This window comes from Vitis riparia, chromosome 15 (assembly GCF_004353265.1).
Source record: "Vitis riparia cultivar Riparia Gloire de Montpellier isolate 1030 chromosome 15, EGFV_Vit.rip_1.0, whole genome shotgun sequence".
NCBI lineage: Eukaryota > Viridiplantae > Streptophyta > Magnoliopsida > Vitales > Vitaceae > Vitis > Vitis riparia.
Window position 1 is genome coordinate 1,728,911 of NC_048445.1, and position 24,388 is coordinate 1,753,298.

A 24,388-nucleotide genomic window follows, 5' to 3' on the forward strand; every position below is an offset into this window, starting at 1 on the left:
AATTAGTTATTAAGGGGCAAACAGATAATAATTTGTCATGTGTTAAGTGCTTTTGAATTTGATTTATATTTCACAGTGGTTTTATGAAATGTTTTTAATGTTTCTAATACTTGAAAGATAAAAATTTAGGTATTAGAAAGTTTAGAAACACTTTTTAAAATCATTGTTAATCATACAAAAGTTCATCTATAAAAACTTATTTGAGAGTGATTTTAGAAAACGTTTTTAGCATTTTTAATACTTAAATTATAAAAATTTTCAAGTATTAGAAATATTAGAAGCGTTTACTAAAATCATTGTCAAATGATCTCTAAATTATTTTTCACATAAAAAATATTTTTGAAAAAAAAAATGAGATATTTGATAAAATTTAAGATATATTTTTAAAAATATAAAAAATCATTTTTAGTGTTTGAAAAATCACTTAGAATTTATTTGATAGTGGTTTTAAGAAATGCTTCTTGTGTTCCTCACACTTGAAAATTTATATTTTTTAAGAATTAAAATGATTAAAAACACTTATTAGAATAACTACCAAATTTATAATATTTAAAAAAAAAACATTTATGGAGTAACTTAATATCGATAATAAAAAGGTAATGAAAAAAATTAAATTATTAAAATTAAATTTTTATGTGTGGCAAAAAGAAGGATTTGTTCAACTCTACAACTCCTGGGAAATAGGTTTTTAAAAACAGTTAAGTTAAAAAACCCAACTTCAAAATTCGAATATAAAAAAGATTATTTTTTCAACAAAGATATTATGCACTTAGTTGTAATAAAAATAATTTGTTATATAAAAATTAAAATAAGTGAAGCGGTTATTTCTTTTAATTAATTTTAATTTTTATATAAAAGCGTGGTTTATTTTCTTTTCTCAAAATTTTGAAAAATCAAATTTGCCATCAAGATTTTGTGGGAAAAGGGATGTACAATATTTTGTATACAGGAAAGATAAGGGTAAGAAAAAAAATTAAAAAATATTAAAAAAAAATGATTTTTTTATACTTTATTCTATTATAGAAAATCAAATATAATTAAAAATAGTTTAAAATTTATATATATTTAAATTATTTAATAAAAAATATATATATAAAAAATTTTAAAAAATATATAAAAATAATATATTAAATTTAAGCCCATTTTTTATTTTTCATTTTTTTTTCCTTCGCATTTTTCCTCAAATTTTATAGGAAATCAAACATAACATAACGAAAATGATTTTCTCATGTTTGATTATCCTATTAAAAAATATCAAGTTAATTAGAAATTTATATGTTTTCAAATTATTTAATTTAAATGAGTTTGAAGTATTATATAAAAATAATTTATTAACTTTAAACTTATTTTTTATTTATTTTTAATTTTTCTCTCCATTTCCTTTCTATTGTATTTTCCCTCGAATTTGTCGACAAGCAAACATAGCAAGAAATATCCCCTTTGGAAGTATCCATAGGAATATATGAAAAGGAAGGTTCAAATATAGGGAAAGGAGGGAGGGAGGGCCCCATAATATCATATGGATTGGATTGAGGGATTCCTCAGACAAAAAAAAGGAAAGAATTAGCTAAGCCTAGCTGCAAATGAAGGAAAGTGTGGGTGGAGGAAGAAAAAGTTGTGTTAGAAAAGGAAAGATGTGGTAGAGGGAATAATTCTATTTTGGTTGATAGCATAATACACTTAGAATTATGAAATATATTATTTATTATTATTTTTATATGTCTTATTCATAGAATATATTAATTATAAATTAAGATATCCCATATATATATATATATATATATATGTCAAATTTTATTTTATATATTACTTATTTTACAAAATAAAATATTTTGATTAAAAATTAAATTCACGAGTTAAAAAAACTGAAAAAAATACATAAAATATATTATAAAATAATAATAATATATGTATTATTTAATATATAAATTTTAAATATTTTAATCATAATTATGATTAAACATAAGAGAAATTTCATATTTTTTTAATAGTAAATATTGGAATGCAATATTATTTTCATTTTAAACAATATATATATATATATATATATATATATATATATATATTATTCCTATCATATTCCATCAATTAAATGTAACTTAGAAATGCTTGTAAAATGTAAGGTAAATCAAATTTACTGCAAAATTTAAAATATTAAGATTATCCTTTATGCATGGAAATAGAAGTTAAAAGGATTTGTTAAACAATTGAAAAATATTTAAGAAACAAAACTTTGTTTCAAAAATCAAGTAGCGAAACTAATTTTTTTCATCTATTCTTTTTTAAAGATATTATGCACTTGTCATGGAAAAATTTTAGACATTTATCATACTACTCCTCCATAAAAGACATGTCTAATTAAATAACCCATTTTCAAAACATATTCTTAAAACTACATAAAACATGTTTTCTAAATTAAAAAAAAAACTGTGAAATTGCTTTAAAAACCTGTAAGGTAATGTTTGGTCTTCAAAGAATTCATGAAAAAAAAAAAGTAAAAGAGAATGATAAAAAATAGATTTTAAATTACATAAATTATTTTTATACTTTATTTTACATAAAGATTAAATAATTTTTTATAAACAAAGTGTTTTCAAATAACATCTATTAATTATTTTTAATTGTTTTTTATCTATGCTTTTAAAAAATAATTATATAAATATAAAACATAAAACCCTACATATAAAATTTATTTTTAAAATATATTTAAAAACATAAAAAAATATATTAAAAACATTTGAAATTCCTAAGTAGACATTTATTTTACAAAAATTATTTTCACAACTATTTTTAAAAATAGTTATCAAACATAGCAATGTTAAAATTTTCATTTTCATTTATTTTAGTTCACTTCTTTATGTTGCATTTTCTCTCTATAATAAACACACTTATACTACGACATCCCACATCGGATAGGGAGTAAAGTTCCTAACGCTATATAAGTATGGACTCCTCGTAACCCTATAGACGCATTTTAAAACCATGAAGACCCCTTTGAGTCCTAAGCGAATAATATCTACACAGTTAGTGAGGGCCCTTTTGGTTCAAAACGGACAATATTTACATGGTTACGAGCAGGCCGTTACATATACTATATTTCTTTCTTTTTTACTCTAGGGCCAAACAAAACATAAAACCTACCAAAAAAGGGATAATACGAATTCAAAGAATGTGAAAGAGGGTGGGAAGGGGGATGTACAACTTTTGGTGCGGAGGGAAGACATGAAAGATCCCCTTTGGAAATATGCATTGGAATAAAAGGAGGGAGGGAGGGAGGGACCCCATAGGGAATGGGAGGGAGGGAGGGAGGGAGGGACCCCATAGGGCATAGGAGGGGGAGGGAGGGTTCCTCATACCAAAGCAGGAGGAAGAAGAAGAAAAGTAAAGAGTTAGAAAGAAAGGGACTAAGCTTGATTGTAAATGGAGTCAAAGTTGGGTTAAAAGGAACATGCCAGGCGTGTAGTTCTAAATTCCCTCCGCCTCTCCTTGGATTCACCGAATGAATCAACTTGTGTTTGGCTTTCTTCTGTTGGGGGGGCGTGTGTGGTGGTCCCGACTCCAGAGCACACACTATGAGATTTTTTTTATTTTTTTATTCTTTTATTTCATGAGGGCTGGGGCTAGGGCTAGGCTACCAGATCAGATAAGTAGAACACAAATCCTGGAGATAATCCTAAGAATAAGATTAAATTAGAGTTGAACTAGGGCGGAAGAGTGCGCCTCAAGCAAAGTTTACATGCCACGCAACCATCGTTACCTTTATCCTAAGGTTGCGTGGTGCCGTTCGCTTCTAAAAGATATGACATGTCGAACTTTAAATTTATAAATAATATATATATATATATATATTATATATAAATATGATGGGCAAAAATGAATATATATATATATTGGAGAAGGAGCTCAGTGCATAATGAAACCATGAGAAATGTCTCGTAGAATTATAAAAACACATTTCACAACAACTAGGGAAGCAAATGAAGCAAAATCAAGAAACACAATACAAAATCAGAGATAAAACATGATTAAAAATTGAATGCTTTACAACCACAAAGCTGTTTTAAAGTGTTGCAAACCTCATAGGTTGGGCGTGTGACCGCAAAACTAATCAAGCCAGCGAGTCACTCCATCTTCTCCAACGGCTGCAAGAATCTCGACTCGCACATCCAAAACAGCCTGCAGATTGATCAAACAATGGTGTGATGTATCATAATTTTATGGGAGCCTTTAGTTGATGCATTCAATCTATTCATTGTGAAGAGTAAGTGGTCATAATGTCCGTAAATTTCGAAACCTATCAGCTCCTTGCCAATTGAACGATGTCGGGGTTCTTGAAGCCACCACTCACCAGTTACAGTGAGCCAAGTCCCAACATGGAGGAGCAGAAAAACGTGGTACTTCAGTACCTTGGTTGTTAAATCCCACTGTAAAGTGATGAAGGTGATGAATCATCCCCCACATTGTAATGAGGGGAGCTGTGACATCCGACAATAAATATCTATTATCTTGCTAATGTTTGACTAAGGGGGGAACAGGGCCTATTACAGGCTTGAAAAAGACTTGGGGTTTTCAAGTGAAAGGGTCAAGGTTTCCTGTTGATCGTACACATCCAGCAGGGCCTCATTGGGATTTAAACCTGTAGTTCTAGAAAGGTTTCATACATTAAAAAGGAAAAAGGGATCTACACGTTACTAGGGCACAGTTGCATACATATATATTGGGCAAGGTAACTGAAGCTTTGCCCTCTTGGCTCCTAGTCCCACTATCATGTACTCAAATGGACATTGTGGTTCCCAGTCCACTACCAGTGTCCTCCAATGGACCTTGTGGGGACCAACCTTCATTCCTTACTTCCATGAAAAAAGGTCAAAAAATAAAAAAAAAGGGCCTTTCAATTTTGGGAGTTGAACTTGGAGTACAAGACAAATTTTGATCATCAGGATTGGGACATGAGCATTCATCTTATGATTTATGAACTTCCCTTTCGAGGGAAGCACTATCACAACAGCTGTTTGGGTGGTTCAAGATATTTTGTGTGTGTCCAATCAACTATCTTAAAAGGCAATAGAAGTAATCAAAACAGCTATTTGGGTGGCTTGTGATATTTTGAGAATCCATATGCATACAGTTGAAACATTATATTATACATGAATAAGTGCATATATGCATATAGGTGCTATGGACCAATAGAGTATTTCTGGGAGTTGGTCGTCTATGTTCAAAATGATAAAAAGTTTATTGTTAGGAGGATTTATAACTTAACCCAATTAGGCAATATTGAATCTTTAAGTCAAGCAAGGAGCTTACCAATGGATTTCTACAGTTAACCAACCTACACTCCTCCAAAGAACCTTCCAACATCCAACTCTCCCAAACATCAAAGCTGTGACTGGCAAATACAAATTCCATTCTTCTATTTATCTGCATCATCAAAATATAATTACACTATATTCCCTAAAGAATATAAACATCAGTATGACTACATATAATTTGCATGCAGCATCTTATGAAAATTATTGTTCAAATATTAAAACCCATCATATGCATTAGATCACTTTTGTTATGGTAATAACCAAGTACATAATGGCAAAATAGAAGTATAAACTTTGAGAGTGAAAATATAAAACACTTTCAAACTCAAAAGGATCCAAATGTATTTTGCTTTCATTTTTCTTTGACCTCTTTTACCAAATAGAGAATTGGCAAAAGCAAACTGTTAATTTGTTACCAGAAATACTGCCCAGAACTCATTGTCAAACAACTGCCATCATGTGGACCAAGAACTAGTTGTCAAACAACTGTTATTGCATGGATCATGAGTTAGAATCCACATTTTGTGCATAAACTCCCAGATTTCAACCAGAAGTGCTAATGCTAAAATGTCAATGGTCCCCTCCACTTACTGACCCCAGAGGGGGGAGGGGGGGGAAGAGAGAGAGGGTAAATAAGCAAAATAAAAAATTTATAATTCACATCCTCCAGGAGGAAACAAACATCAATGACCTATTATAAATATATTTTTTAGCTCCAAATTAGACTTCTTGGAATGAACCTAGATAATGCACGTAAAGTCTAAATCTTCGCGTACTCAATCCAGAAAAATGATTGCATGATAAAGAAATATTTTTGCATTTTGCATAAATGTAATTCCAAATCATATCCAATCCCACAGCCAATCAACCTTGTTTAGGCAAATGTTTGAATCTTGGAAAGGAGAGGAGAATGATAAATAGTTTGAAAGAAGAATGCATTGTAAGTAATTTTCAGCATTTCTCTTTCCTTTACTTTTCCTTTCCTAGATCCAAATGGAGCTCACAAAGTTTTTTTAGCAAGCTAAAGAACTTGACAAATGATTTATAAGAACTTGTAAGGAGTATAAATTACCTGCAACAACTTTCCTCCAGCAGCAAAAGATCGCAAACCAATTGTGTCCTGAAGCAGGCACACCCATACAATTTTATCAGTTAACCATCACAACAATGAATGCACCAGTTTCCACTTGCCACCTTAAATCTGAATAGAGTAACATAGGCTGAACAGAAAAGAAATATACTCCTGTTAACTAACCTTGCTTCTGAAAACAATGAGGAACTGTGCTGCAGGATCCCTTTTTGTTACATTTGACATGGTATCTAGGAACCAACCACCACCTTGAACTCTTTGCCTGGAGACATGGAGGGCAGCACGATCTCTTGCATGTAATGCTATAACATACCCATCTTTCAGCAGCACTTCACCAGGCTTGCTTAGCCTCATGCTAGACTTTAGAAGCTGCTCTGAAGTTGATTCTTGTACTGATTCTATAGGTGTTTTCCTACTCCTTGAGTCTTCAGGGGAAGCAAAACGAGAGCTAGAACTTAACACCTGATCAGTACCACTCATAGCAGTGTCATCTTCTCGATGTGAGGTGCTTTCTTTTTCTAAAGCAGAGGGATCATCTGATTTTTGTAGAGATCTCTGGCGGGCATGCCTTTTTTTGGCCTTCTTCCCTGATCTGCTGCGCTTTCCTTCAGATCGAGTGGTTGTATTTTGAGATAAACCTGAACCCTGATGCTGGCTAGGAGACTCATTTGATTGATTAGTACCCTTTTTCTGAGAGCTTTCTGGGCTTACAAGAACATCATCTGTCAACTGCTCACCAACAGAACCTTGCAAAGCAATTTCCTTGTCTTGTTTATCAAACTGTTCGTTTTCATAGACTATTTCACTTTCCTCATCCTCCTCATCAGATACAGTATTCTTTGGAATGACACCATCAAAGAAATATGTCTGTAATATACAAATAGTTTTCTCCCTTATCTCCATCCAAACTTCTTCACTATAATCTGCACTGCGTGGAAGAATCAATACATTGGGCATTTCTTTTACCTGAAGCAAAGTCATGATGGGGCTAATTAACATCACCTTGATATACAATGCAGAATTGTTAACTCATAAAAAATATTGTGTATGGTTATTTTATTTTTCCGCATCATATATTGCATAGTATCATGTATCTTAAGTTATTTTATATAGTGAAAAATGAATAGAAAAATATATATGCATATAGATACATATTAGAAGCATGAAATATAGAGTAATATAGAATTCAGTTCATGAAAGATAGTAGGAATAAAAGAGGTTAACTGATATCATATCATATGAAAACATTGAATACTAAAGTTTTAAAAAGATTGAATAGTAGAGTTTTAAAAAGTTCAATGTAACAAAATATGAGTTTAATTTACAGGTTCATCTCAAAATCCACAATAACAAACTTTTTGAATATGTAGTTATGATTTTCTATGGAAGCTTAAATGTCACTCTCTGATTTTGATTCCAAAGAAAGACGGAGCAGAGGACCTGAAAGACTTTACATCCCATCAGCTTAGTTGGGGGATTATATAAAGCTCCTAGAAAAAGTCTTGGCTAATAGGCTCAAAAAAGGGGTGGAAAAAGTTATTTCAGTTTATCAGCACACGTTTGTGGAAGGCAGACCTATTGGATGTTGGTCTTATTGCAAATGAGGTTATAGATTCAAGGTTAAGAAAAAAGAGTGCCAATAGTGGGGTTATTTTTAAGATATCAGCACACGCTTTTTTACACTTTTCCAAGAGTCTTGAACCTCAGGCATAGGCATGAATTTTAGTTCAGGAGAGGATAAGAAAAGCTGGATCTTACGATCCTTAACATGAAGCTTCATAGTAGAAAGTTGCCTTTTTGGCACTTTTCCAAGAGTCTTGAACCTCAGGCATAGGCATAAATTTTAGTTCAGGAGAGGATAAGGAAAGCAGAATCTTATGATCCTTAACATGAAGCTTCATAGCAGAAAGTTCAAAGATACGGGTCACAGGTGCAACTAATTGCATTGCCATGCCACATCAGGGATACTTGGTAGATAAGATAACTTGTCAGGAGAGAATTAGACCATCAAATTTCACACCAAATTTGAAGCAGATATTTCTACCAGCATTCCTAATTCTAGGCTATCACTTCTAAGTAAGTCAGGGCTTGTCCAGATGATGACAAATTTAAAGCTCAGGATTAATTCTACAGTAATAAAACCTTGATATTTTGTTTCTAATCCTTAAAGAACGAAAAAGAAGCAGCCTAATCAGCAAAGAGCCACAAAGTACAGATTAGTCAACCCAACTGCTATGTACTGTAAGAAGGATGGTTTATGGTTGGCCTATAATCAAGTAAAACTCTGGGCAGAAGTGAAACATAAACTATAAAAGGCACATGAATATATTCTGATAGTCTTAGCCAAGTTCTGATATTAGGAGAAATACATACCCGCAGATATATGCACACACACATAAACAATATATGCATATACATACACATGCATGTAAAACAAAAATACAAAGAACTGTGTAGGTGCCCCAAATGATCACCCTTCTATGATAAAGGAAGTCAAATGAGCAAGCCTCTCCACTGAACAGAACTTTAGTTCTGCTGTATACTAAATTTTTTTTACCTGGAAAAACAATGATTTATTGAATAAATCAGAAGTACGATAAGGATGAGTTGTCCTTAAAAGGAAAAATACTAAAGAATACAAGGCAAAAAACCAAAATGCACGCATAGAGAAATAGAAAACAAAAGCACAAAACTCAAAGAGGCATGCACTCCCCCACAAAGAACTGTAAGAGTAAGGATTTTTAGACATCATTCATGCATACACAGACACCGAGGAATCCGCTTCATAAGCGTGGCATGGGTGGTCTATGATCAGACAGTGGGAGTCTTACATCCAAGTGAGAGGTCATACCAATCACAGGTAACCATAAGGAGTGGCAGCAAAACTTTTGATTGATCAATGCAAGTAAACTGTGCTTAGACACTTTGGAGCCCCAACAAGAAAGGTGTTAGTGCATCATTGGGTCGATAATGCTAATTCCTCTTTCTTTGCTACTCTACTCCTAGGGCAGGAAAAAGAACAAACTGTATGTGAGAGTTTCCCTTCATATGGCTCGAATTTCCATTCATAATTTTCTGTATTGCTTTACTTACCCTTAATGAACCTTATATCTATGTTCATCTGTTTTCATGTCCCAAACAATCATAAGCAATTACATAAAACTTTAGATAGATACCTTTACAGATAACAATATATACCTGATCAAGAGCATAAATCCCTTTTTATGGGTAATTTTTTGGAGTGGGTCAAAGCGGGTTTAAAGGATGTGCACATGTCTTCGATAAATTTTGTAAATTGGTTAGGTTGTAAGTAAGGGGAGGGATCGTTTTTTGTTTCCCTCATCTCGTGTTTGCCCTATGGCACTCTTGCATATATCTTGTGTACTGAGTGCCCTTCTTTTGGCACTTTTTAATACCTTGTTCTCCATGCTTATCCAAATAATAATAATAATGATACCTATTATTAAATATTCATACCCTAAAACTAGTCATCATACCCATGCTTCCATCCATTGTGGCCCTTCAGCACCATCCAGAGCACAGCCAGCAATGGTGCCGTCAATCAACAGCTGCTTCAGAGCACAATCATCCAGCAGCTGACTGCTCCCCGTATTCACAAGAAATGCCCCTGCACAGAAGAAACTGATTAACAGTTAAAGCAAATAGGGGGGAGGGGGACTTGTAAAAAGTTTATAGAAAGTATATGTCAAAATAAAAATACCAGGCTTTATGTGCTGTAAACATTCTGCATTGATGATTTGAACCGTTTCATTTGTTAGAGTACAATGAAGGGAAACAAGGTCACTTGCAGCGAGTAAATCATTAAGAGTATCCATTCTTCGGGCAGCTGGAGGAAATGTAATAGATCTGCTTAATTTTCCCTTTCCCTGTTAAATGGTTGGTTTAGACAAAATTCAATCCAAATTCTGCATGATTTTCAAGAACAAATACTTAATATATGCTGGTCAAAACACATTTAGATGCAAAAAAGTACACAAGTTTATTTTTCAATATATACATATAGGCAAACAAAAATATATCAACACCACCTAACGAAAAGCAAACCAAAGCATGAATGACATATATGAAGGATGGCAAGCATGATATTTTTCAATTAACATTTAAACACTTCAATTTAGTGTTACAAGTCATTTCCAATTTAAGTACAGGTTACACTGATATATCTCATACTTCGTTGCTGTTTTCCTCTTTTTTTGTTGGAAGAAGAAACCCATACACACACACACACACACACACATATATAAATTTATATAATAAAATAAGTCCCTTCAAATCTTAAAATGCATTTTTCATACTTTGAAATAAGAACTTCATTAATTCGATGATGTATTAAATGGTCCTATCAAGAGACATGTATTTTATGGGCAGCAGTTCCACAGAAGGTAATCAATGTGGAAAAAGCAATATATTCACAAAGGGGGAAGACTCACGTTGATCAGGAGCACCTTATCGAGTCTCCCCTTATGTTTTGTGTCTTTGTTCAGTATCCTGAGAAAGGTTAGGCTGAGGCTTGAGAAGATTCAAAATGATTTCCTTTGGGTAGTGAGGCTTTGGAGAATAAGTTTGCATTTAGTGAAGTGGTCAGTTGTGGGCACAGAGAAAATCAAAAGGGGGATTAGGCATCACATGCCTTTCTTCATTTAATATGGCTCCATTGCGCAAGTGGAGTTGGCGATAAGCAAATGAGAGGGGAGATTTATGAAAATAGGTTATAGAAAGAAAATATAGGGAAGGAGGATGACAGTCTTGTGAAGTGAGAGATAGGAATAGGGTTGGGTTATGGGAAGCTATTAGAAAGAATAGGGACACTTTTTAAAGTAGAGCATCCTTCTCCTTAGGCAATGGAAGGAGGATGAAGTTTTGGAAAGATGGGTGGTGTGGGGACAAGCCTCTATGTGTATCCTCCCATCTTTGTGTGCCTTGATCATTTCAAAGGATTCTTGGGTGACAAATGTTTGGGACCAATCGGGGGAGGGAACACTGGAACCTTTGGTTTTTCAAATCCTTGAATCATTGAGAAGTGGACATTGTAGAAGATTTCTTTGCTAGGTTGCAAGGAATGTCTATGAAAAAGGACAAGGTGGTGTGATTAGACCCAAGAAAGACTAAGTTTTCTTACTCTTATGCATCTTTTAGACTATGTGGAGAGCACGAAACTAAAGGTCTTTTCATAATGTGGAGCAATCAGATCATCCTCTGAAAAAATCTTTTCTTTGTAATCTTTTCTCAGTGAAGTTGTTTATAAAGGGAAGTTCTATGTTTTTAATCGACTTTGTAGGTTGGTTAAGGTTTGGCTAAGGGAGGGGAGTTGTTTTTTTGTGTCTTCTCCTTTCCTAGTTGTGCCTTTTGGAGCTTGTTGAATACAACTTGTATACTTTGGTGCTCTTTTATTTATTTATTTATTTTTAATTTCTTTTCCTTTGCTTATTAAACACACACACACACACATATATAGATAGATAAATAGATAAACAACTGTGGGAATTTAACTCCTAAATGCAGTCCTTATGAGAAGTAAATTGTATTACTTCAATCCAAGGAAAATTATTTGAATGAATGTATGAAGTCAAAACTACATTGGGTGTTGCTCAGCTAGATATTCATATGACATAAACTTGAAAGGTGAAATTAAAAACCATCATACCACTAAAAATTCATTCTTTGATGTTTCATCGTCTAGGACCCAACAACATGAAAACTTACACATGCTTGAGCACAATGCAACTATTTTGCTTCAATTTAGGACTATGTTATATGGACATTTCAAGACACCTATGTCAAATATGACATGCCAAGAATTTGGGTGTGGAATACATGTACAAAGCACCTATTGCTATAATTTGTATCCACCATATATGTCCAATAAAGGAAAAAAAAAAAAACAATTTACGATTTATTGTAAGCAGCCTTGGACTCATGTTGGAGATTCTTAGTCATACACTTCCATTTGGTCCACGAATTTTTTTTTTTTTTTTTTTGATAAGTGATTTAGTCCAAGAGATAAAACAAGAACAAAAAAGGTATTTTTAGCCTTGTCCCGTGTCTCGTCATTTAGGAATTAGAATTAAGTGATTTTTATTTTTTTCTGATAAGTAAACAATGCATATAAATTAAAATGCTCCAAAAGGAGACACCAAAGCACACAGGCATACAAATAACTCCTAAAAACAAAAGAATAAGAAAAAACACAAAATAAAACACCCTCTCTTAACCAATACCTAACCACTCTACAAAAGCGAATAAAGACAGAATCTATCTCTATCCACACCATCTTGTCATCCCTCATACTATCAACCATCTCACCTTGCAACCTTGAAAATAAATCCTTTACATTGTTCACTTTCCAATCATTTAAAGGTCTAGAGAAACAAGAGTTCCAATAACTTCTCTCCCCTATTTGAACCCATAAATTTGCAAGTCATGCCTATTTTGTAATGGCTAAAGCATATAAATAAGGGAAGGAAACACACAACGGTTCATCCTTGCACCAATTATTCTTCCAAAATTTCACCTTCCTCCCATCACTCACCACAAAAGAAGAACTACATACAAAGTTATTCCACTCCTTCCTAATAAATTTCCAAAGCCCAATGCCATATCTCTAACTTCAGAGGACCACCATCCTCCCTCTTCCATATTTTCCACTATTGACTTGATTCAAAAAGGCTCCTCTTTCAATTGCATACCATCAATTCCATTTGCATAAAAGCGCCTTATTCGACAAAGAAAGGAGCCTAATCCCCAAACAACCCCCTCCCTTTTTTGCTCTTTTCCAAACACACTATTAACCATTTCACAAGATGCAACGTTTTCCACCCCGCCACCTCCCCATAGAAAATTTCTTTGAATTTCCTCTAACCATAATTTGACTTTCCTTGGAATATTGAATAAAGACAAAAAAATAACTAGGAAGGCTAGATAAAGTACTCCTGATCAAAGTAAGTCTTCCCACTTTAGAGATGTATTACCTTTTCCACAATGAGAGTCTTTCGCGAAACCTCTCTTCCACCCCATCCTAAATTGCCACTAATCTAAAGGTAGCACCTAGAGGCAATCCTAGGTAGATAGATGGAAGTTTGCTTTCTTTACAACCCAACTCTGAAATCAACTCCTCCACAAAATCTACTCCACCAATAGGAATCAACTCACTCTTACCCAAGTTAATTTTCAGCCCCCCTAAAGCTTCAAATCACTTGAGCAACCAACTTAAATGAACCATTTGAGCTTAGAAAGCCTCACAAAAAGCAAGAGTGTCACCTGCAAACAACAAATGAGACACCTCCTCCCCTTCACCACCTCTTCCCTCACCTTTATTCCTGTAAGATAAGTACCCCCCCTAACCCTTTTAAGAAGACAACTAAGGGCTTCCATTGCCGCAACAAATAAATAAGAAGACGAATGGTACCCTTGCTTCAAACCTCTAAAGCTTTGGAAGAAACCTATAAGAGAGTCATTAACGATCACTAAAACCCTTGTAGAGGATATGCACCATTTAATATATCCTACCGATTTTTGACCAAAATTCATATTTTCAAGAATTGATAACAAAAAATTCCAATTAACATGGTCGTATGCCTTTTCAATGTCTAACTTACACACATGGTTCAAAGTCGCAATATCGATTATTGACTCAAAGGATCCTAAGGTATATCGGTTTCAGCATCTCAAATCAATATCAGATGATATGCAAAATATGTTAATTTAAGAACTCTAAAATTTTTAAGATAATTGTTAAAATTATCACAAAATAAATACAATAAGATAGACTAAAAAAAATTAATAAATATATAGAGAGAACATTCCAGAATAGATCTAAAACTCTTTATTTATCACCTCATATTAAATTTTAAATAAAACTAGTAAAAAAATATTTTTATAATAAATTTGTTTAAATTAAATATATTCAACCATTAAAAAATAACCATAAATCACGTTTAAAAATATAAATATCATTTTTCCTATCAAATATATTCTAAATAAAACCATTCTAAAAAAACAAGATTTTTTATTTTCATTTGAATAAATAAATTTTTATATTAACATTTATATTCAATTTAAGTATTTATAAAATCATTATCATAAATATAATCCCAAATATCCGATCAAAAGCCTCTCTCTCCCTTTTCGAATCTTCTCTCCCACTTCCTTGCAACGCACCCATTTCTCCCCCATTTTTGGTCAAAAACCCCTCTCCCATATCTCAGCAACACATCCATTTCTCTACAAAATACTCTCTCACATCTCCCTCTACTACACACCCATTTTTGCAACATACCCCTTTCATCTTCTTTGCTTCTCACATCTCTCCACAATGCCTATTTCTCTGCAACATAGCCATTTCTATGTAAAATATTCATTTCACCTCTCAACAACAACTTCTCACATCATCTAGGAGGTTTATCCTTCCTAATTTCTTCATTTTTGTGGTTTTTAATTTTCTCCACCGATTTTAACTCGGTTATCAATCTAGTACTGAGCATGGCTCTTCAACACAGAGTCTATAGTCTCATTTGCTATAAGTACCGCATCAAGAATCTGTCTACCCTATACAAAAACATTTTGTGACTTGGAAATCACCTTGCCCACCACTTTCTTGAGTCTCTTAGTTAAGACTTTTGTTAGGACTTTACACATATTGCCTACCAAGCTAATAGGATTAAAGTCTTTCAAATCCTCTGTACCCCCTTTCTTTGCGATTAACACTAGGAATGTAGCATTAAGACTTTTCTCAAACCTCCCATGGTCATAAAATTCTTTGAAAAACCCCATCACCTCATCCTTCACAAAATTCCAATTGAATTGCTAAAAAGGCAAGGAAAACCCATCCGGTCCTAAAGCCTTGTCCCCATTGAACCCTAACAAAGCATTGAAAACCTCCTTCTTTGAAAACGGTTCCTTCAACCTTTCAACCTCTAGCACTTCTAAAACTTTAAAATCCAGAGTGTTGATGCTAGGTCTCTACTCTTTTGGCTCAGATAATAGAGTGTTATAAGCCCCTACCACTCCTTCCTTCATCCCATTCTCCTTAGAGAAACACTCCTTATTAATTTTAATCCTAGTCAAGCAATTCTACCTCCTATAAGCATTAGCCATTTTATGGAAGCACTTAGTACTTATGTCACCCTCTTTAAGCCAAATCTCCCTAGATTTCTATCTCCACATGGTTTCTTCAAAAAGAGCCCACTCACTATAATCCTCCCTAGCTCTCCTTTTTGCATCAACCTCCTCAAGGGATAAGACCCCTTCCCTCTCCTTTGAATCCTAGAAACCTATTTCATTGAAGGTCCATCTCCTTCCTAATGGAAACACAATCGTTTCACATCTTTATTCCAACTTCTCAAATCAGATTTCAGTGCCTTAAGTTTTGAAGTCAGAATGAAGCTGAAGGATCCTCTAAAATTGTACCCCATCCACCACCCTTTCAGAAGGTCTTTGAAACCCTCCTTCTTTAACCACATATTTTTTAATCTAAATGGAGAACATATGTACCCCAGCACCTAAAACATGTACCTAAGTCCATGTAACATATATGTAGGGTTAATGTTAAATTTTTCAAAGATCCAAAAAACCTAAAACATGATATTTTCATCTCTTTTCCTAACCTTCTTTGTCTCAGGAAGCAAATGGAAAATGAAAGATATCTACAATTAATTGATAACATACTTCAGTTACAATTGTTGGAACCAAGCTTATGGTGAGTTTAAACCTTGACTAAAATGAAAGCAATTCAATAATTTAACTAGCACCAACCTCACACATCCAACACAACCTTAACATTCAAATAAACAATGATTCCAATATTTCCAATATTTCCATTTTGATTCACTATGAGTTAATTTTAAATCAGCTTATAAACCCTAGCCACTTCAAACAGATAAAGGGAAACAATCAATCAAGTCTGACCACATTAATGTAATACTTCATAATCAAATCCAACAAAACCTCAAGATGAATGAATGATCTTTTCAATTCACCCAAAAAAAAAAAAAATCACATTTCGGACAAATATGTTATAATTTGATTGGTCATGACATTAAAACACCCAATCCCATTCAATTCATACTCCAGCCAACATATCATTATTATCACAAAATAATAACAATGATCATAACAGAGCTCTGTTCATCAAAACAAGAAAAAGCCCAATGAGAACTAAATCACTTAAATCTGATCAAAATAACGACTTCCAGATATGGAAACATAACACCTTTTCAGCTACCACATCAAATGGAATCAGAACTAACACGATGTGCTAAGACTCCAATGGTACTAAAAACTAAATCCTGGTCTTAATCGAATTCACAGGCTTCTGCAGCTCCTAAAACATCGATTGAAACACAAAGCACAAATTTTCCATAATTTGAGCTGTTATAAAACGTAAATCAACGAATCTTATGAAAAATTTACCTCTTGAACATCAAAATAAAGCACATTCATCTTAAACGCCAAGCTCCGAGTAGCCAAAGACCGCGCAGAGGCAGATCTACCCACAATGCCCAAAACAAGACCACGGCACCTGCGCATCCCACGGCACAGCGGCTGAACAGAGCCGAGCCAGCCGGAAGCAGAGAGTGTGTGACGAGAGAGGAGGTGAGTGCGGCGGAGCAAACCGAGGAAGAGAGCCATGACCGTATCGGCAACCTCCTCGGCACGCGACGTATCGACATGGACGAGGCGGAGGCCTAGGTCAGCGGCGAGGGCGGAGTCGACGGAGCGGTCGGAGGAGCCGAGGCAGAGGAGGAGCTGCCAGGGGCGGAGGCGGCGCTGGGCGGCGCGGGGGAGGTATGCGAGGGAGTGGATGAGGACTGCGGCGGCGGACTCGATCTTTCCATCGGAGAGGCGGGCGAGGGAAACGTGCTCGACGGAGGCTATGCCAGAGAGGGACTCGTGCTCGAGGGAAGGGTCGTCGATGCAGTTAAGAGAGACCACAAGGGGGAGGGGCGCAGACCTATGATGGTGGGCCGCAGAAGCAGAGGATCTCCCTGAGTCTCTCACTATAGTCGTCATCACCTTCTTCTTCTTGAATTCTCAGAGCTTCTGGTTGAGTAGTAAGTGGCGAGGGTTTGTGGCAGTCGTCGTAATTTTGTGGAGTTCTTAGGGGTAAAGTTGGAATGGCAGATGCCCACCTCTGCTTCTTCTGCTGCTGATGCGTCTTTTTTCGAGTTCTTCTCCCATGCTCGAGGCTCGAGGAAAGGGTGAAGCGTCCCCTCAATCTTTTCTTTTCCCCAAAATGCCCCTACGATTTTCTTCAATTTCAGTTATGTCCCCCCTCTTTTGTCAACAACAAATTCAAAGCCTCGATTCGTCCCTTGCTTTTTGGTCGTCTTTATTTGAATTCTTTCTTAACAACGTTGTTCTTAATATTTTCTTTCATCCCACATTTGTCCAAAAAAGTATAAAAATAAAAAAAATATTGCCTTTTACATTCCAAAATACTTCCCAAGTTCTTTATCACTTATATTTAAAGCCCACTTTTTTTTTTTTTTTTAAGTATAGAAGCAATGACAATGAATACAAAAGTGTCTTTTAAATTATGATTTTTTTTATTTTTTTTAAGTTCCAGAAAGACTAAGAAAAATAAATGCTAAAAAAATTATTTTTTTATTATAACAAAAAGTTCAAATAAATAGTTGAAAATAACATATAATAATAATAATTTATTAATTTTAAATCTATTTTTTATTTTTCGAAAATCAAACAAAGCTTTCAAGATATAAATATGGAAAAAAAATGGATTATAAGTAAAGATGTTAATAAAAATGAAATACAACTCCAAAACTTTAAATTTAAAGTGATAGAAATATAATCATGGTAATTTTTTTGATAATTAAAGAGTATACAAGAAAGAAAGACACAGTGAGAGTCAAAATCAACCCAAGTATGTACAGCAAAACCATTTATAATTATTCCACAGATTGACTGAGCACTGTTTACAACTATGGAAATGAATTCAAAAATGAGAACAATGTAAAATAAATAAATAAAAAGAAATCCAAAATCATGTGTTTGTATCTCCTACAATAATAACCAGAGCACAGCCTTCCCATAAAACATAGAAAAACCTCTACACAAGATAATAGAAAACATATCTATGTACTTTTTTTGGAAGCTCACAGAAACCCCATACTAACAAGCCGAGCCCACACCAAAAAGCCTATATCAAAGCTCCTGAACAAGTCACTCTGCATCTCCTGCAGCCTCATCCATCAAAACTTAAGGCTCTGCTTGTCCATGGTTTCAACCAACCTTGCATAAAATATACCCACTTATTTATGATCGAGTACTCAGTTATCAGCTGAGATGGAAGAGTACGGCAGCTTGATGCGAATCTTTGTGTTAGAGAAATGTGTCGTCCTAGTAAACGAAAACTCTATGATTTCCACCCCTAAGTAACTAACCGCGTGCCTAAAGGACTGGAGCCATTGATTTACAAGTTTCTTACTCAGCCACAACCTTGGTATCTTTCAGACTTACAGGATGAGATCAGGTAGTTTTTTCGTTTCTTTTCTGTTCCTTTTCTATTGAGCAAGAACCACTTGAGTTTTCAAGTTAGACGATTAGGTTCAGAAAAACCTCCTCCTGAAGGTCCTGGTAGTTGCTTGATATGAACGCATGAGCAGTCCAACACCAATACCAATCCCAAGGCACATCCCAAGGCCAATGCCAACACCCACTCTTACACCAGCGTTAAACCATGTGAGTTGGCCATCCTCACCAGAGTACATGTCTTCTGAATAGATGCCATGTCCAATTTTCCCATCTGACTCATAATCATCATCTGCCTCTGTGATCTGCATAAGCGCAAATGGGATCATAAATTGGTTAGCAGTAGAGAAACTAAATGGAACACAAATTCAGGCAGATTTTGTTTACCAGAGCAAGCTTTAGAAACCAAATGAATTAAAGCACACCTTAGACCACATTGAAATTGTGCTTCTCTATCATTCAGTTGCCAAAAAGGTTATTTGATACAGTGGGAAATTCAAAGTTACAAAACTGCACTGTAAGAATCATGTTTGCAACATATATACAAATTAAAAGTATTAATTCATTCTAGGATGTATCCACTTAATGTGGGTGCATCCATTTCATTCGGGTGCATCTGTAGGTAAAGGAGGTAAAACACCCCACTTAAAAGATCTTCAGAATGAACTCTATCATGTTGTCACATCATTCTTATTTAATCAATATATAAATACAGGTAGATTTTTTTTTTTTCATTTTAACTTGTTCTAATTGTGCCAAATCCATCCATCAAATTTGCAGTAAACCATCTAGATAAATTAAAAAAATAAATAAATAACATAAGGTAAAGAGCATGAGTATGTCACATACCACCATCTAGAATTAAAGGATGCCCTAATCACTATTTTCTTCAACCAGTAGAGCACAGAAAAATATTGAAGCCATCAACATTTGCTTTCTAAAGAATTCAGACACCATATGGAAACCAAAAATCAACCAGGTATATAATTGATTTTTTTTTTTAATTGAGTACCACAAATAGGATCAATAACCTCCTCTTTCATTTTTATTTTTATTATTATTTTTCCTGATGAAATGAACCTTCTAGTTCACAATGACAATGAGGAACTTACTACAAAGAAACACAATGCAACAAGAACAAAAAATCAAAGTTTTATGAATGCACGCATGTGTGTTTACCAATGAATTATCGCACTACAAATGAATTATGTATTTATCCAGGTGAAATTTTCAACGATATAAGGGAAAATAACAACCGAATATGGTTATTGAAACAACTACTATTGACTATGGTGACTGTAGCAATGGTTCAACCACATCAGGAACAAGCAAATACAATCGGATATGCTCACTGAAGCAATTTCTCAAACACATCAGCAACCAGTTAATACCACTGTTATGGCCAGGGAAACACTGGCTCAATGATATTAGCAGCTAGCTAATAACATTGGATATGATCAATGAAGCAATGGCTCAAACTAATCAGCAACAAGCACGTAGAACATTCAAGAGTAACAAGAAGAAAATAGAACATTCAATAGTAGCTTATCACAAGACCCATCTTGGCAAGAGGATTAACTCTAATTTCATGACAAGCAACTGAGATATTTAGTAATATCACCAAACTTGAGACACATAATAGGATTACAAGATAAGGGAACCTTCTCATAGAAGGTAAAAAAAATTGCAATTTCATCATTAATTCACTGCAATGTAGACAATCTTTTGACTCAGTTTGTAAGCATAAATTTCAAATGGCCCTGATGAGATGTTTCTTTGATCCCATTCAAACCATTTAGATTTGCACACACAAGTTAACAATCTAAAACCCTACTTACATGGAAAAAGTGTCAATAACTCAGGAAACAAGGCTTTAGAAATTAAAAACTATGACTTAAATTTTCACTGACGTGTAATCTAAAGCTCTGCTTATAAACCTTTTTTTTTCTTTTTTGATAGGAAATCCAAATAAAAACACTCCACCAAAGTACACAGGACAAAGTTATGCTTATAACCTTAAAACATAACAAAATAACAATGAATCTTGGATATATATAAAGGTGGTATTGTGGACTCACTACTTTTTCTATGTTCAACTTTGGGTGGGATTATTAGTCAAACCTTAAGGATTTTTATTCTTCTGATTCTTTTAGGTTTATCTTGACCCAATCTTCGTAATTAGCTGGATAATTTATAACTTTCCTAAAAGGCTCGGAACATTGTACTTTAACTACAACCCCGATCATTCATCTTCCAAGTCAGCAACTTAATATAAATCAATAAATCTTGTTGAAAAATTAGGGAGTTGATCACACTAATCATCTGTCTCCATTCTATTCTATCTAGGGTCATATTATATTAGGCCATCACATCTTTTCTCAAATCCATAACCGACATCTATTTAAACCCTTCTCCTACTGCTCTCAATTTACACCAAGGCCATCACATCTTTTCTTGCATAACATTAGTGACTGTTCCCATAAATGCATACATATCAGCATTGCTCAGAAACTCAACTTTTGAATGATAATATGGATCATCTCCTCTCTACGCATTCTTGGAAATAAAACAAAATAATATTGAGCTCAAACTAACGGCAAAATTCCATTACCATAACTTTCCGCTGACGAACCGTTCCATTACTGTTCTCCTGCGCCTTCCCAATCTCCTCACCCTCCGGAATTGCATCCAGCATACCATGCCTAGACGCTTTTTGCCGTGGACTTATCTGAATTGTCTTGGTGAGAATCACAGGCATGCTCGACGAACATCCCGCGATATAAACCTCAATGGAAGGCGAAGAGACCCCGAGCTTTGGCTGAAAAAAGGCTGATGACCCAGCCACAACCGAGGCGGCCGTGTAGCAATCCATGTCCCACCCGGTTCTCGAACCATTCTCCAACCCACCACTCCCATTCCCCCACGAAGATTCCATCCTCTCCAAAGACCCACATAGGATCATCTCCTCCTTCTCATACACCTCAAATTCAACACCCCCCGCAACCCTAACACTGTCTGTGCTCACGTAGATCACCTCCGACGACTCCTTGTCGAGTCTATCACGGCGAAGGGTCAACGACGCCGTTTCGGATGCAGGGATGCGTGCGCCATTGATTTCGAGAGAAACCCCAATTCCGCGGCGAATGTGGCACAAAGTGAGGTGATCAGGGACGCTATCGATAACGCAAGGAGCGATTCGGACGTAGAAAAGCCGAATCTCAAGGGATACAGAGGGAGGCGATGAGTGCCCATCAATGATTCGATACAAATTCGACCTCGAATTCGGGCTTTTGGCGCTCGCTGTTGATGAATTACCCTCTTCGTAATCCATGAAAACTGACCTAAATTCGACAATCGAAAATTATCTTCAAATTCAAGTCAGGGTTAAATCCATTAAAAACACCCACAACGTACAAAGAACAAAAATCAAGGGTATTCGATAGCAACCAGAATCGGGGGCTCTGGGCTCACGAGACTCTGAAATTGGCAGACAGATATGATCCACAATGGAGGGTTAGGGTTTAAGAACAGGGGCGGGGTCAGAGAATTATGTATGATTGGTTAGGGTTTTGAATTGGAAAAAATGGAAAAGAAAATTTAGGGTTTGGTTAGTTCAGATTTGGGAAGTGGGACTCGATTTGAGAAGAGAGAAGGAGTCAAAGAGCGAAGAATGGCGAAACGAGAGGGATACGCAAATGACAGAACTACCATTCTTAGCTACGTGTCTTTCTCCCATTGGCCTGTTCAGTTAATCGCCATGCACCTCATGCACATATTCACAATAGCATACTTCGAATACTCTCGATAAATATAATTTTAGTCAAAATTCTTGATCTTTCCTTAATTTAAATATATTTTCTATTTCTATTTTAAAAAATAAAAATAATAGTAATTTTTAGATGAAAATTCATCGACTTTCTAATTGTTAGAGAGGAAAATTTATTTGTTAAATTTCACTAATATTATAAAAAGAAAGAAAACATTCTAAATATATGAATAGTTTCCAAAATATTCTCAACTTTTCTAATGGTTTGTCAACGTACTATAAAAAATAAAAAAATAAAAAACTTGAAAAAAAAACCTTAAATTTTTTTGAATTTTAAAAATAAATTCTAAAAAAAATTATTGACAAATTAAAAATCTTATTATCATTATGTTTGTTTTTTTAAAAAAAAAAAAACTATTTTTAAGAAAACACAATGCATATTATTTTTCATATTTCGTGTGAAGAAAATAAGATCACATACTTATAATAAATTTCACAAATGAATTTTTATTTTTTTCTATCTCAAACATTCTTCTCATTTTTTTACATATATCATAGTATTGTGCTAATAATGTGTTATAAAATAAAAACATGTGAAAAAAAATAAAAGATAATAAATAGAAATATTCAAATAAAAGTATAATATTATTTTATTACCATATCTCCTTTTTTAGAGATTCAGGAAAAAATTTACATCAATATAAATACATCCATAAGTTCCAAAAAAAAAACATCTTTCATAGATAGTTTTCAAAATTTAATTTTCAATTATTTTCTAAAATAAAGTTCTACTTAAAGAATTTAAGTATAAAAATTTACATGTAATGAAAAGTTTTCAAGGTATTCTTAATATTTTTAATTATTTATCAAAATATTATACAAGCAACACATAAAAATACTTCAAAATTGTGTGAAAAAAATAACTTATTTTTAGAATAAATTGTTCAAAATTATTTTTAATGAAATATTTATCAAACATGTTAAAACATGTTTATGTATCAAATTTATGAATGATATGTTAAAAAAATTTTAAGGATTCAAAATCTCTGGAGTACAAAATTTTCAAAATGATTAAATTCTTTGAAATAAATATTAAAAATCACATATCACATTTTAGATCAAGTCATAATAATAATATAATTGATTGAAAATATGTCACAAGGGGTTATAATTGTTGCACTGGAATTCCTAATAGTTCATAAAAATGGCTAATAATCTAAAGAAATAAATTTAAATAAAAGATTTGAGATTTTTTTTTTTTTTTTGGATATGCAAATAGTTCATGTCAATCTTAGTATTTAAATTTTTTTTTTTAATATAAACCAAATCCCAACCCATTAAAATCCTACTTTCGTTATTTCTTTCTACTTCATTTATTATCAAATCAACACATTTTAATCTGTCAACCTTTGCATGATTTATATTTTGCACCTTCATATTTAAAACTCAATATTTTGACTATTCAAAAATGTTAAAATGCAACATTTTATCCCTTAATTTAAAAAAAAATTATAAATAATTTAATAAGCAGAGAAACGATGCTAAAATGTAAAGAAAAAATAACCGAAATTCCAAAAAAGAGGTCCATGATCAAAGTTTAAAGTCATAACATTTTGCAATCATGCAAATACCTTTCTAAAATAAAAAATTAAAACTAATAATTACCATATTTTGAAGGTATTTGAAAATTTTTTTATAACATTGTCAATTTAA

The 24,388-nt window shown here is 33.8% G+C and overlaps 1 protein-coding gene across 1 annotated transcript; it reads right to left on the reverse strand.

Annotated features, from left to right (window-relative positions):
* Window positions 1–3,864: 3,864 nt before the first annotated feature.
* On the reverse strand, window positions 3,865–22,580 carry LOC117932088 (C-terminal binding protein AN). The gene is made up of 9 exons (XM_034853126.1): window positions 21,521–22,580; window positions 18,997–19,214; window positions 16,831–17,413; window positions 10,124–10,289; window positions 9,900–10,030; window positions 6,568–7,368; window positions 6,385–6,432; window positions 5,308–5,421; window positions 3,865–4,176 (listed from the first exon to the last, which is right to left on the reverse strand). The coding sequence occupies exons 1-9, from the start codon at window positions 22,238–22,240 to the stop codon at window positions 4,105–4,107; spliced, it is 2,853 nt and encodes a 950-aa protein (XP_034709017.1). The 5' UTR covers window positions 22,241–22,580; the 3' UTR covers window positions 3,865–4,104.
* Window positions 22,581–24,388: the final 1,808 nt, after the last annotated feature.

Bases quoted from the DNA above. Each gene is read 5' to 3' on its own strand.
- LOC117932088 (XM_034853126.1), bottom strand. From the start codon at position 22,240: ATGGATTACGAAGAGGGTAATTCATCAACAGCGAGCGCCAAAAGCCCG. The intron at 10,290-16,830 runs GTAAATTTTTCA...ACCATTTAACAG, and splicing joins TTTATTTTGATGTTCAAGAG to GGAAAGGGAAAATTAAGCAG. The intron at 5,422-6,384 runs GTAATTTATACT...TTGATGATGCAG, and splicing joins CTGGAGGAAAGTTGTTGCAG to ATAAATAGAAGAATGGAATT.